Raw genomic sequence first — 14549 nt, forward strand, 5'->3', positions numbered from 1 at the left:
CCTGGGGAAGGAGGAGCACAGGGGCATCAAGTTCAGCATCGACTACATCCTGTCCGCGCCGGGCCCTTTCCCGGGGCCCAAGGGTCCCTACGGCCAGCAGGAGGGCAGAACCCCCCGGCCAGAGGCCCAGCCAATGAACCTCCACCTGTGGACGATATGAGGCCGGGCTGGCGCCCGGTGGGTCCCGGGGCTTCCGGGCGATTTCGGCCCCACCTGCAGCCAAGAAGCCAGGTTTTGCCACATCCCGCTAACTTCCGCAGACTCGGGTTCCGCGCCTAACGTCAGCATGGGCCGGAGGGACAAGAGGTCAGTCTTCTGGCTTCATCGTTCACAAGTTCCCTTGCAGGAAGACCCACGGGGTCCTGCCCTAGATTCACGGAGCAGCCCCACGCTGAGGGATATGAATACAGGTTCGGGGCCACACTCACTCACAGACAAGGCAGCACCTCATCCCTCTGTCTTCTGAGAACTGGCGGCACAGACCCCACACCCTGGAAGCTGCCCGTGAGCTCTGGATGCAGATGGCGAGGTGGGTGGGCATCTTCCCAGAGCTAAAAGTGCAAACGGTGAAACCAGATATTCCTTGACCCCATGAACGTCGTCCCCGAGTTTTTGACCGTGGCCCTGTTAGTTACGGACGATGTGATCGGAAGTTTAAGCGCATCTCGTGTTGCGGACAGAATATCCAACGATTGCTTGCTTCAGAAATCCCGTGCACTGTTTTATACAGGAAAGAAGGCAGGAAGACGGGAGGAGCAAGGGGGGGCTCCAAATCTGGGACAACATGGGGGGAAGCACACTTTTCTTGGTTCTCGGGAGCAGGGAGTTAGCTCCTATTTGGGCGTGTTCCGCCCGGCTGGTCTCCCAAGAAAGCAGACGCTACGTAGCAGGCGGCTGACAGATTCTGCTACACTTGAGCTGTACAATTAGGGAGTGCACAATTACAGGCATTGGAGGTGGGTACACTCCATTTGAAATGTAAATGATTTAATTACCGTGTGGAGACGGGCATCTTAAAAAACACAATTATGCACAGTGAAACTATTTGACCAACCTTATCATTTTTCACCAGCCCATTTTTGCAGACTTAATTGCTTTCCATGACTTAATTTGAACATTAGTATGGATTACACCTAATCTGATCCACTAGGTGACAACGATTGGCTAATTCCGTAAACAACAAAAACACGCCCAAGAAGGCTGGCTGTCTCAGCTGGGAATTACATGGTCGGGCTTTATCGGACTCTGAAAAACCCAGACCAGTAAAGGAAGGCAGGCGGGAGGTAGAGACAGAGCCACGCAGGGACTCACTCGGACTAGCTTGCTTCCGATTCAGACACGTCGTTAAACCGCCACAGCATCACTTGTCCACCCTGTACAGACTCCTTGGGTTGCCGTCATTGTTTTGAGAAGAGGGGAGAAGGCCGTTGCTTGCAAATGTTGTGAAACGCCTGGTCCCTGAGTCCGGAGATGACCCCTGGTGGTGATGCGCCCACCGCCTGCCCACCGACGCTCGCTCCGTTTGGCCAGGCCTTGCCAAGGGGGCAGCCTGCCAGCCTCGTGGGAGGAGGGGAGCCCTGCCTCAAGGAGCCCTCTGGAAAGGAGGAACAAGGACACCTCTCCAAACACGCCTGCTGCCGGATCTCATGCCTGGGGAGGCACCCGACACCAGTGGGTCCTGCTCCCCACCGGGCACAGCGCTGGCCCCCCCGTCTGGGGCTGTCTCCGGAGCGGGCACACCGGCCCTGGTTGACGGTCGCGTGATTCCCCCTCCCTGTGCTACAGATGGGGCCCGGCGAGCAGGCAGGCTCTGGGGCTGGGCTGCTAACGCTTCCTCCACACTAAGGCTCATGCGGCTCAGAGGGCCCTGTGCATGTGTGTGCGTGTGTGTGTCGTCCGTGTGCACGCCTGCTATTGACGGCCCTTTGCCGGTTGTGCGGAGAGCGCTGTTTTAACGGTAGTCGACCCGGCCTGGGCGGTGGCGCGGCCCGGCTGGTGCCGTCACACATAAGTGGGGGGCACACGGCGTCCGAAGGTGTATTTTTCTGCTACCGATGAAGCGAAGACGATGTGCGTTTTATCTTTCGGGTTCTAGCCGTGTTCTTCCTGTGTTTTGTGCCGGTGAGCACAGCCTGACGACGAACAGGAGATTCCTGTGTCCTAAACAGGGTAATTTTGGAAGAAGGTCCAGCCTTGGTGGGGGGTGGGGGGTGCGCCTGGGGGGCCAGACAGGCGGTTAGCGTGTCCTCCCTGCGCACGCGGTCTGGGGCAGACGCTCACCGGCCACCGGGTGGCGAAAAGGGTGGCTCCGGGCAGGCGAGGTCTGGGCGCCAGGAGGTGTTAACGTTTGTTTCGCAAAGGGTATCAATCATGTTCTCAAACGCGAAGGGACATTTTCAATTTGCCAGCGTGTGATACCCCACGACTTCCCAAAGTCTCCCAGCCCTCAGAGTGAGTGGCATTTAATACCAGACAACATCGCAGGGGTGAGGGCTGGCTCTGGCCTATTCAAATGCCACTGCCACCACGCAGACTCGCCCAGCGCCGTTGTAATTAAAGACTTTATGCCTCTCTTGCAAATCCGCTGATTGATCACCGATACGTACATTACCCCCACATCACCCCCGAGCAGATGTCTGCCACACGGTTACGGATCACCAGGTTTCCATTAACAAAGCTGGGAGGCGCTGCCGTGCGGGAGTTCAGGGGAGGTGTGTGCAAAGCACCATCGCGCCGAGCGAAGTTCCCGGCTGGGCGGCATCCAGGCTGAGCTGCTCCTCACCCAGCCCCTGTGGGGGGCTGTCCCTCCTCACGGCGGCAGGAGACCGACGGAGACCACACCCACATTCGGGGGGACAGAGAGAGAGAGCCCTGGGACCGGAGCAGGGGCAGGACTTGGGTGCCCAGCGCCCTCCCTCGCCCCATGTCCGCCCTCGGGGTCCAGGGAGGCCTCCCGTGGCTGACAGCGGCCTCCACACCAAGCCATCCGTTGGCTCTTGATCTGCCCCCAGGGAAGCAGGGAAAAGGCCTCATCTCTCCTCAAATTCCTTCCTTCCTTTAATGAGCAGTTCTGGGGCTATTTGTTCATTCATTCATTCATTCAACAAACGTCCAGGAGCCCTGTTCTAGGTGCCGGGGTGCAACTGTGAGCAGGCTGTGTCCCTGCAGCGTGTACGGGGAGCCCCACGGCTCCACGGGGCTGGGAAGCAAGCCTGCTCGCGGGGGGCTGAGAGAGAGCACTCAGGGTTCCACAGCTGGCTCAGAGAGTGTGGCCAGGCAGGGCCCCACAGGAAGCCACCTCCGGGCTGGGCAGGCGCACGTGTGCCAGGGGGGAAGGGCATTCCCGGCGGGAGGTGGTGAGCCAAGCCCCCGAGGTGGGAAGGACGTGGGGCTGGGGGCGTGCAGAAGGCCAGTGCGGCTGGAGAGGACACAGGCAGGGAGAAATGAATGAGAAGACCCCAGCCCCCAAGTCCAGGCGGAACATCCGTTTCTCGAGACTCTGAAACGCATCTCCTGCGTTCGCCTGTCTGCCACTGCTCTTTCTGATACCGGGAGCTCCTACAGGGCAGCCCCCTCCCGTGTTCGGGCGCTTCGCCTTGGCTCATGTGGCCTCCACACTGGCTCTTACTGGAGCACACGCACCGTGTGTCTCCTGCTCTCGTTCTCAAACCTCTGTCCCCGACCTGTCCCATCTTGTGCTGGTGAAACCAAGATGCAGGTCCGGGCTCGGTGGGTGATGCTGGTGAGAATGGCGTACAGAGGGGGGAGGGGTCCTCTGGAGTTCCTGTCAGCACCGGCCTCCTTGGCATCTTCTGAGCCTCGGTTGGCTGTCCCAGAGTGACCTTGGAGGCCTTCGGACCCGTGGTCCTGGACCCCCCCCCCCCCGCCCCGGGCGGGGGCCGGAAGCAGCACCAGGCTGGGAGCCTCGAGGTGTGTGTGCTCAGACAGGGCACCTGCCCACCGGAGCCCTGGGGTCTGTATCTGTGGCACGGGCCACCCCAGAACCCCCAGAGACACAGCTGAGATGGAGTAGGGCCACGCCCAGGCCACGCCCAGAACCCCGACTGCTAAGTCTGTCTTCCGTCTCACGTTCCCCCCTCTCCGCCCCCCATCTGCTCAGCCCAGACCCAGGGAGGGAGTCAGGGAAGGGACTGGCTCACTGGGCTCTGAGGGGCCTCATGGAAGCCGGACCCCCAGGCCGGGCAAGTCCTCTGGGCACCTCCCTTCCTTGAAGCAGCCCCCAAGGCTCCCGCTCCTTCCCTGGTACCCCAGATCTGCCCTGGGCACTGCCACAGGCAGGCAGGGATGGGGTCTGCCTTCAGAGGGGCAGGGTGGCCCCGGAGGGCTGTCCTTCTCCTATGGGTACGGCTTCCACAGAGTCTACTCTGGCCTCCCATTCTGGGGCTTGGGCAGCACTGCCCTCTCTGCCTCATCCCTGCACTGTGGGCTGAGGCCCTCCGCACTGAGCTGGGTGCAGGGACACAGGTACCTCCCGTCCTGTCCTGCCACCCCAGGGTCTGGGCTCCCTCGGAAATTCCTCTGGTTCCAACCCCCGGGATAGACGCTGGGCTGTGTGGGTGCAGACCCAACGACAGTGAGATTACCTGGAGGCCAAGGACTCTGGGACCAAACAGGCCTACTTCTAAATTTTTTAATCTTTTTTTTAAATGTTTTTTACTTATTTTTGAGAGAGAGAGCACACGCAGGGGAGGGGCAGAGAGAGAGGGAGACACAGAATCGGAAGCAGGCTCCAGGCTCTGAGCGCTGAGCACAGAGCCCGACGTGGGGATCCAACTCGTCAACTGCGAGATCATGACCTGAGCCAAAATCGGACGCCCAACCCACTGAGTCCCCCGGGGGGGCCCCTAACGGCCTATTTCTTACCAAAAGTATGTAACTGAAAAGAAGCATTGTAGGCTGAGGTCAGGTAGTGGCCTGCCTGGGGCAAGGGTCCGCTCCTGGTCCCTCTGTGCCCCCCACCCCAAATCCCCGACACATGGCCCCTCTGTGGAGGGTCCTTCCGTGCTTCCCATCCGGGGTTCTGACCCGGCTCTGCTGAAACCTCTCTCCTGGCCACAGGAGCATATTTGGAGCAGATCTAAGCTGCCCAAGGAGGCCGCAAGTGGGGAGGGCCATGGGAGGGCTTGAGGGGGCCTGGCCTCGCAGGGGAGGGGGGGGAGGGAGGCCCTTGGCTTTCACTCCTGGTGCAGCCACTCCCCCAGGCACCAGAGGGTGACTGCAAGGGGCCTCCCACCAGAAGTGAGACTTTACATCAAGGCCATGGACTCACCACACAGGTGTCCGAGGGGGCGAGGGGGCAGCTCCCCCGGAGAGGGGTGCTCATCTGACAAAATGAGGTTGAAGGCAGGGCTGGGGAGGAAACTCCTCAAGCGTCAGTGACCAGGCCGAGACCCCACAACAACCCACTCTCGGAGGACGTCCGCCCAGAGTATGTGTGAGGACAGGAAAGGGCCCCCCTGGTGCAGGACCCTGGTGGGGAGGGCGGGGGCACTCTGCCTTCGGGCCAAGCGGGCAGCCCCACCCACCCCCACAGATGACGAAGGCCCGGAAGTCGCCGGGGGGCCGGCGGAAGGGCATCTCATCATTCACAGGTCAGCTGTGCTCACCCCGCAGACCCCGGCCTGGCAGTCGGGGTCCAGCCCAGACGACAGTACCAGCAGGTGCTGGTCTTTGCTGGGGGCTCCCCACATGCTGGGCACTGTTCTGAGGATCCCCGAGCCATATGAAGTGGGTCAGGTGACTCCCTCCATCTCATGGGTGAGGCAGAGAGAGGGTGCCGTGGGGTGTGAGCTTCTGGGGTCCGACCACACCTGTCGGCAGCTTGTCTTGGAGGGGCCCAGGGTCACTGGCCAGGCAGGAGTGTGACAGCTGGGGTCACTCTGGGAGGGTCACTCTGGGGTCACTCTGGGAGAGTACAGGGCCAGGCGCCCGGGGTCCCCACAGTCCCTGGGAGCCTGCCCCTACCTGCCTCTTCCCAGGGTGCCCCCTGCTCTGTGCCCTAGGCAGGTGGCTGAGGGCAGGGAGGGGGCAGACCCAAGCTCCATTTCACAGGGGAGGAAACTGGGGCTCAGAGACGCCTCACAGAGCTTGTTGGGGCACAGGCAGGTCCTCAGTCCACCTTAACCCATCCAGGTGCCTGGGATGCCAGGCCGAGGGTGTAATAACACCTTCCGGGCTAGAGGTGAAATGTAATCAGACTGGGGCCCCACCGTCTGCCAGCTGCGGCCACCATTTGACGCCAGAGGCCTCCAATGTGGGAATGTGAGGCAGCATGGACCTGTGCAGCCCATCTTCGCAGGCCCCTGCCTTCCAAGCGGGGGACATGAGAGCCGCCTCTCCCTCCCCACGGGGATGAGCCTGGGCCCTAAACACTCCAAGAGGAACCTGGGGGAGGGGACGGCGCACACGGTCTATCACGTGTGACTTGATTTTGTATCCAGCCAAGTTAACAACCCGCGAACATCTGCAACATCACAGTTTCCATCCCTCTAAACACACAAGTGCCTCTTTGCTGGTGGGCCTCGCCCGAGCGCCCGCTGCTCTAGAGAAGCTCCCGGAAGGGAAGGCGAGCCCGTCAGGCCGCGTCCGGCCGACTGAGAATTAACGGCCCCGCGCGCTCTTGCCTGGCTGCGTTTCCCCCGCTTTAGGCCACTTGAGACGGGGTCCACACGAGATGTGAGCTCGCTCAAGCGAGACAGCAGAATTAGATTTATAATGAAGTACAGTCACACAGCCACGTGGTTTCCGAAGAAAAGGAAATTGAGTGGGAACATCTGAGCTGATTTAGCTGTCGGTGCGAGCCCCGTGGGGAAGCTGCCACACCGACCGCTGGCCGCCGCACTCCCCCGTCTCGCGCACTTCCCCGTGTGCCCTGCCAGGCGCTCCTAGCAACCACGGGACATCCCCAAGCTCACTGCGCCCACCCGGTCCCCGGCGGACCCGCGAGCACTCCGCCTCGTTCCCGTTCCCACGAGCCCAGGACTCACACAGCCGCCTACCCTCACCCTCCAAAGCCGCTGAGCCTCTGGGTTTGAGAGACACCGCGGTTTTTGTTCCTGGGTTTGGAGCAAGGACATGAGCGTTAGAGCAGCGCCCTCATACGCTGGTTCATGGGAGCTGATCCCAGACGGCGAGGGTGTGACGGCCGTTCCCAGCCGTCTTCATTTCACACCCGGCTCAGTCCCTCGGGGCGTGCCTGTGGCCAGCTGCCAGCCCCGTGCCTGGAGCCTCGTGCGGCACTCGGCAAACACGGATGGACCTAGAGCCAGGGCCCCTGGGGGTCCTGGTCTAGACCCCCCTCTTACGGGCCACGGTGACAGGAACCCTGGAGGACAGAGAGCAGGGAGTTCTGCTACCCAGCAAGAAGTCGGGGCAAAGGGGCGGCACACTGGGGGCCAGTGGGCCCGGCGGCGGCACAGCTGGGGCCCCTCTCCACACACACAGAAAGGAAACCCGGGAGGCCAGCCTGGTGCTCTGGGTGGCAGTGCAGCTGCCTCCCTCGAAGACACAGGTCCGGGCTCTGGGCACCTGCACGCGGTGGGGACTCCGGGGCGCCCGCGAGAAGCCGCTCTGTCTCTGCTGGCCAGACAGGCGCAGGACGACAAGGAGAGCCAGACTGCCCAGGCCGGAGAGTTGTGTTCGCAGGGAGGTCCGGTGCACAGGCACACACGCACGTGTTTGCACACATGCACGCAGCACCCGCCATGGGAAATGCACGGGCTCAGAGAGAAAACAGGCATCTCACCGGGTGGTGGGCTGACCTCCTCCCTGCTGCCGTGGCACCCGCGGGCCCTGCCACCTGGAGCGGCCTCTCCCAAAAGGCCTCTTCCACCCTCACGGGCTCGCAAAACCCCGTCTGGCGTTTAAGCCATGGTGCAACACAAGCCTCCCTCCTCTGTCCAGGCCCCCGGCGCCCGCGGGCGGAACAAAGCTATCGGGGCACCTACTCAAGTCAGAGGGCAAGCAGCACTTACAGGGGCACCTCATCTGCCCCCGCGACACAGAGGAGGGAGCAGAGCCTCAGAGGGATGTGCCAGGGCCGCATGGCTCCGGGTGGGTCCCTGGCCTCCACCCCCCACAGAGGCAGGGCCAGGAGCTGTGCTGCCCCCCGCCCCCCCTCCTCCTGGAGGCATCCGACTTCCTGGCAACCTTGCCCTCGGTAGGTGCTCAGTGCATGCACGTCCTTGCCTCTTGCAGGGCCTTGGGCCCACAGGGCAGGACGCTCCAGACACGAAGACAAGCCAGGCACATGTGTGTGCAGTTGCTGAAAAGCTAGGAACAATTTTCCCCCGCTGTTTTCTGTTCAGATTAACTGAGTTGGCCGGATGCTGTCCGGGAAACGGGCTGCTGTGTCCTCCCGTCAGCCTACAGGGGCAGACCGGTAGACCCCAGCACCCGGGCACGAAGGGCTGGCGGAGGGGGTGGTCTGGGCCAGGCTGGGAGACCGGGGCCAGGCCCAGCCCCAGAAGCCCAGTGCCCCGCGCGCGGAACGTCCACTGTGGTCCACCCTGTCTGTGAGCCAGTCCCGGTGGGGCTGCTGGGGACACCTGTGCTCTACTTCTGGCCCGCCCCCATCAGGGCCAGCACTCGGGACCCCACAGTCCAGTCCTAGAGACGAGGGGCCCTCCCAGGCACTGCCCACAGCACTTGAAGCAAAAGAGGCCGGGCGGGCGGATTTGATCCCCATTCTACAGATGAGAGGCTGAGAAAAGAGGTGGGTCTGTGTGGTTCTTTGTCCCCCACCAATGGCCCTTTGAGGGCCTCACGTCACAGACCGTGGGACAAGGGGTGGCTGCAGACGCCTGTGTCCCTCAGCAGCACTTCTGGTCCATCCTGGACTGGAGCCTATGCGTCCTACATTGGCTCTTTCTGGATCTGCCTCTCTGGGTGCCATTCTTGCCTCTGGAGCTCTCCCCTAGCACCCGGGGGCTTCGGCAGGAGGAGCAGACCAAGGGGCCCGGGACCCTCCCAGAGCAGGGTGTTGCTGGTGGGGAGGGTGCCATGTTGAGGCCAGAACTGGGGCAACCAGCATCTGCTCGGAGGAGCCCGCACCTCCGACGGAAGAAGGTCTGTTCCGCCCAGAGGATCATCACTGCAATCAGTCCCTGTGGCTGGCTGTCCCCACCCTGCTCCCTTGGGGACAGACCCTCCCACCTATGGCCACCTGGCACACCCTTCATCCTTGAATGGATCCAGACTTCCTCAGTCAGATTACTTCTTCCCCTTGGCCACAGAGATCGGTGTAGGGAGGGTCACAAGACCCCCACACAACTGAAGAAACCCCAGTCCCAGGGCCTTTGCTGAAACAGTGGGCAAGAAGGCAGGTAGAACACGACTCGAACTATATGTGGCTACAAACGGCCATCTCGCCCTTGCCTAAGAAAATCCCACTGGAGAATAAGCAGCACACTCAAAAGCAGAGCGAAAAGATGGGGAGACTGATTCTTGACAGCGGGAGAACACCTAGATCCAGCCACACCTGCAGCCATTACTTTGCAGTTATCTATGCCAGTAACACTCTACGGGGCTCAAGGTAGTTTGATTTGCGATTGTAACACTCCCGACTGAAGGAGCCTTGTTCATACAAGTGTTTCGATATTTGCTCCGCAACGGGGGATAAATGCTTTAGCCCAAGAAATATATCCCTAATGCAAGAATCACAACCAGTGGGACAGACATAGCAGTTTAAAGGCCTTCATGCTCAAGCACAGGGTGGAAGCCTGGCCCACAGGCCACTGAGTCTGAACCCCCTGGGAAAGAAATGCAGATTCTCCTACAAGTTCTGAATCAGTACGGCTGAGGAGGGCCCTGGAATCTGCATTCTCACAAACTTTCTGATGCGTGACAGAGTGTGGGAACCACAGTCCTGGTCTCCCTGCAGCTGGGGCAGTTGCAAGAGGGCATTCAGGTAGTTAAGACCCTCGTGCTGCCCGCCTGCCCCCGCCCTGCACTGGGGGCTTGGTCTGCAGACTCACACATCAGGGCAGGGGTGGAGACGACTCTGCCACACCCTGTGTGCCAGAGAGAGGGTGGCCCCCTGGGACACGACCCTGCTGCCGAGGCCAGGACCGCACTGACCCGGGCGGCCAGCTGCGAGGAGAAGGGTGGGGGCGGGGGGGCTGGAGGGATGGCCACCCCAACCATAAGAAAGGCTCAGAGCCGGCACAGCCAGGGCGGGCACGGCAGCGGGCGAGCCCTGGGCACCGTGTCTCGCGTGTCCCACGCAGACACAGCCTCCCATCCAACAGAGGAGGCAGGGCAGACTCAGCTGGGGCTCCCGCCCCTCCAGCCACACGTCTGAGCTGAGGCAACACCGGCCCTCCCTACGCTTGAACTTTTGCACTTACACCGCTGCCCATCCGCCCCATCCCCTGCCGGGCTCCCCGGGGTCACTGCCGACACATTTGCTGCACAGAGTCTGGCTCGGGCTGCGTGTCGAGGACCAGCTGCTGACCCCGGCCCGGCCCCTCCCGGCAGGCGTGATGCCCAGCCCTGTCCGTCCAGGCGCTCTGGACCAGGAGCAGAAGGGGCTTCTCCCACCATCTGTTCACCAGCGTGGCATTCTCGGTGTGAGTGTGAACACGGGGTGTGCCAGGGCCGTGTGAGGATGAGCGTGTACCTGCGACCGTGTGCTCCTCTGAGTGTGCACTATTGTGCATCCACGTGCAACCGTGCATAGTGCAGGTTTTGCTGGTGACTGTGCGTGTGCACACGAGTGTGCAAAGCGTGGGTTCTCTGGATGTGTCTGGCGGGGTGTGTCTCACCCTCCAAGTGACAGGCGGCTGGGGAGGGCGGAACAGGCACGCGCAGGGGTCTCCGGGACCTCACGCTCCCTCACTCCCAGACGGGTCTGTCGCCGCTCTCACGACCGGCTCACATCAGCGCAAACCCGGCGGCTTCTCCCAGTCTTTCTGTGCCAAGACGTGTGTTCAGTGGCTCCTGCACCCAGATCGCGCAGGAGTGTCTCCTCCCAGGGCAGGCGGCAGCTGGGGTCTCGCAGGGGTCTCCACGGTGAGCTCACCCGAGGAGCCAGCACCATGCGGCCGAGGAAAGCAATCAGCACGCCGCCCCGCTGAATGTAAAGGTTAGTACATAAATCAAGGGAAATGTCAAACGCCTTTTTACACTGATTGAGATGTAATTTAGGGCGGGGCCGTGCCGGTCACTGGAGCGCAGGGAACCGGGAAGAAATCACGTCCATAATCACCTAGAGATTGATGGACCCTCACCCCAGACCCAGCCTTTGTAGCCTCCCAGGACACAGTCACTGTGGCCGGTGTGGGTCCTGCATCCGTGGGACTGACCAGAACCCAGGATGCGTCACAAAGACAGGCCGGGCCACAAGAACTTTCCAAATGCCCCACCGACAGCACACATCCTGGGATCATCCCTGAGGGGCCGGGGGGGTCGTCTCTGGACATAAAGCTCAGCTCCACCGGCCGGTCTCTCCTCGGCCAAGACCTTCCCAGGCACTGGGTCTCCTCCTCTCCCCTGGGGCCCCCGACCGACGACAGGATCCGGCCCAGGGCCTGGCGGCTTATGAGGGAGGTGGGGCTCCAGCCTCACAGGTGTGACAGGCGTCAGATACACTTTTTACATAACATTATCCTCCCATGAGACGATGCACACAGTCTGTGTGTGTGTCAAATGTGTTATTGAACACCAGCGTTAAAAACACTTTTAAAAATCACAGCCCTGGGGCACCCGAGTGGCTCAGTCGGTTAAGCGTCTGACTCTTGATTTCAGCTCAGGTCGCGATCTCATGGTCCATGCAGTCGAGGCCCACGTCGGGCTCTGTGCTGACCTCATGGATCCTGCTTGGGACTCTCTCTCTCCCTCTGTCTCTGCTGCTCCCCTGGTCGGGCTGTCTCTCTCTCAATATGAATAAATAGATCAAAGTGGCCCCTTCCCTGTCTCAGCCTCAAGAGACCCTGGCCGTGCCCTGCTCCCCGACCCCGCACTGAGGCGTCCTCCGGGTTCCCGAGCCGAGCCTGGCTCCCGGCTTTCTGCTGTCTGCTAAGGAGCCAAACATCAGTCTCTTGTTCAGGCACCTGCCTTTGCAGCCTGGCTACCGGACATTGTGCTCTGAGACTCAGTGCCCAGGCTGCCTCCTTCAGGAAGACTCCCCGCTGCCCTCTGTCCAGGCTAGGCCGCCTGAGGACTCTCACCACCTGCCCCAGGGTTTCTGACTCTCAAACCTCTTTCCTTCCTGTCTGGATCAAAGCACCTCCCAGAAGGGGTCCCAACAGCCCCTCGTTCCCCTTGGGAAAGAGTGTGCCTGCCCACAGCACCCCGGCAGTGCAGAAGGACGGACCTCGAACACTGCCTTTCCTCACCACGTGGGCCCTGAACTTGCTGATTATGTGGCCCGTAACCATGGCTTTATTTTCTGACTCAGCTCACGGGGTGTCACCCAAAATAACGATCATGGTAATGGTGGCTTTCCCTGCACAGAGCTTCTGACATGCTGCTCCAGGCGCTGGGCCTATGTTCACTCATTGAACGGTCCCAACAGCCCTACCCGGTTGGTGCCACATCACCCCACTTTACAGATGAGAAATCCAAGGCACAGGAGGTGGAGCCCATGCCCAAGGTCACACAGTCTGCGGGTTGTGAGGCCAGCGTTTGGACACAGGCATCCTGGCCCCAGAGTCGTCATCTTTATGCATTCTTCCCGAAGGATGTCAGGTTTAATTTTTACAGAAGAACCCGGACTTTACGTAAGTCTGGCCTTGAGGGGGGAAGGCAACTCGACTGGAGGGCTGCTAGCACAAAAGTCCATGCCGGCGGGAGGGCAGTGGGGCTGGATGGAGCAGGAGGGACACCGACGCAGGTGACCAGGGACGGGACAGCGGGGACACCGATGTGGCTGACCAGGGGCGAGTGCGAGCGGGCATCCAGCACTCACGCTGTCCCGTGGAGCTGCGTCACCTGGTAATCATGACAAAGGGACAGCTCTGAGGGGATGGGAGTCAAAGGCTCTGAGGCTGCAGCCAGACGGGGGAGGGCAACACACAAGAGCAGGTCAACAGTAAACCTGTATTGCCACAGTAGCCGTAACAAGGAGTGTTTTCGCAGAAGGCAAGAGCTAAGAAAACATTTGATTCGTTCAAAAGAAATCAAGGACAAAAAGGGAACAAAACCCAGAGAGGCGAAAGGGAAAGTGGACAGTAAGAGAGTTGACATACGTCAGATCTAAGGTAAAGGGACTGAAAACTCAGCGACACTCACAAGACCAGTCTAACCACAAGGTCACAGAAGGGTCAGAAACAAAGCAGCAGGGATCCGGGCCAGGACAACACGAGCCAGCAGGACGTCCGCTGATGCGACTTGACTGACCTCGTACGAGGCAGATGCGCAGAGATAACAGAGGGGCGCCTCGGGACGGCAGACCCGAGCCCCGTCTGCAGCTCCAAACAGGTCCCAACGGAAACGTCGGCCAGCCCACTCGCTGGGTCGAGACACGAGGTTGTCACGTTCAACGTCGGATGAGGTGCAGAGATGCAAACTCAAGGATCCAGAGGACCCGAACTGGCAGGAAGACAGTAAATACAAAACGCGGATGCCCCGGCACGGGAAGGGAGGCGGCCCTACTCAGGGTGTGCACGCTGTTACCGGAGCGCGAGCCGCAGGAGGAACTCACAGGCACAGAAACAGGAAAGGAAGGGACAGTCACATTAGGGCGACGTGGCTTCTTATGCGGAAAAGCAAAAGACTACAGACTGTTGTGTTTGGTCGGCTGTGTTTGCACAGCGTGGCAGGAACGCCCCTCACGACTGTTTCATACACACAGGAGCACGGGGAGCACGGACGTTACCGGGAGGAGCCGGGCGGTAAAGGGAGAGCGTGCCGCAAGCTCAGGGCTGGAAGACCCAGGGCTGGAAACTGCCGATTCCCTGAAAACTAACCTGTAGATTCAGTGCAATCCCAATAAAAATCTCAGCAGGTAGCTCCTTCTTGTTGTTTTGTAAATTGAGGGCCCATTCTAAAACTCACATGGAAACAGCGTCGAGAAAACCCGGGCGATCTCAGAGGCGGACAGAACCCGTGAGCGGGAGAGGCCCACGCACAGGGCACAGGGTCGCCTGGCCGGCCACACCCATGGAAGGAACGAGGCGGCCAAGAGAAGAGGGACTGGCCGCCTGCCAAGCCCGGGCGGAGGGGGCACAGCTCAGGAGCATCTGCACAGACACCTTTCTCTGCTCCTGCTCCCGCGGGTGAAGACTGGAGCTTCAGCCGACAGCCCCTGGGGGTCAGCAGTTCCAGAAGCAGCCGGCCACACGCTATGGCGGCACCGTCCCCCCCCCCCCCCCCCAGCACTCAAGCATGGTTCCAGCTGGGGGAAGGTGCTGGAGAGCTGGCCGTGGTCGGCATGACGTGGACCCTGCAGTCTGACCAGTGGCCGGCCTGTGGCGCTGAGCACCCAGAGGACAGGAGTCCAAGGGCAGAGGGCGGGCGGGGAAGAGCACGTCCCTATTCACGCAGGGGTTGTATCGCTGCCCGGCGTGACCCAGGGCCAGCGCACGTAG

General features: G+C 61.1%; 1 protein-coding gene across 1 annotated transcript in view; it reads left to right on the top strand.

Annotated features, from left to right (window-relative positions):
- FOXL3 (forkhead box L3) overlaps positions 1–592 on the top strand; it is a 2005-nt gene extending 1413 nt beyond the window's left edge. The window contains exon 4 of the mRNA XM_040456310.1: positions 3–592. Within this exon, the coding sequence (XP_040312244.1) occupies positions 3–160 (158 nt within the window). The 3' untranslated portion in view covers positions 161–592. The remainder of the gene's footprint in view (positions 1–2) is intronic.
- Positions 593–14549: the final 13957 nt, after the last annotated feature.

Source organism: Herpailurus yagouaroundi, unplaced genomic scaffold, assembly GCF_014898765.1.
Source record: "Herpailurus yagouaroundi ecotype Mexico unplaced genomic scaffold, PumYag 216, whole genome shotgun sequence".
NCBI lineage: Eukaryota > Metazoa > Chordata > Mammalia > Carnivora > Felidae > Herpailurus > Herpailurus yagouaroundi.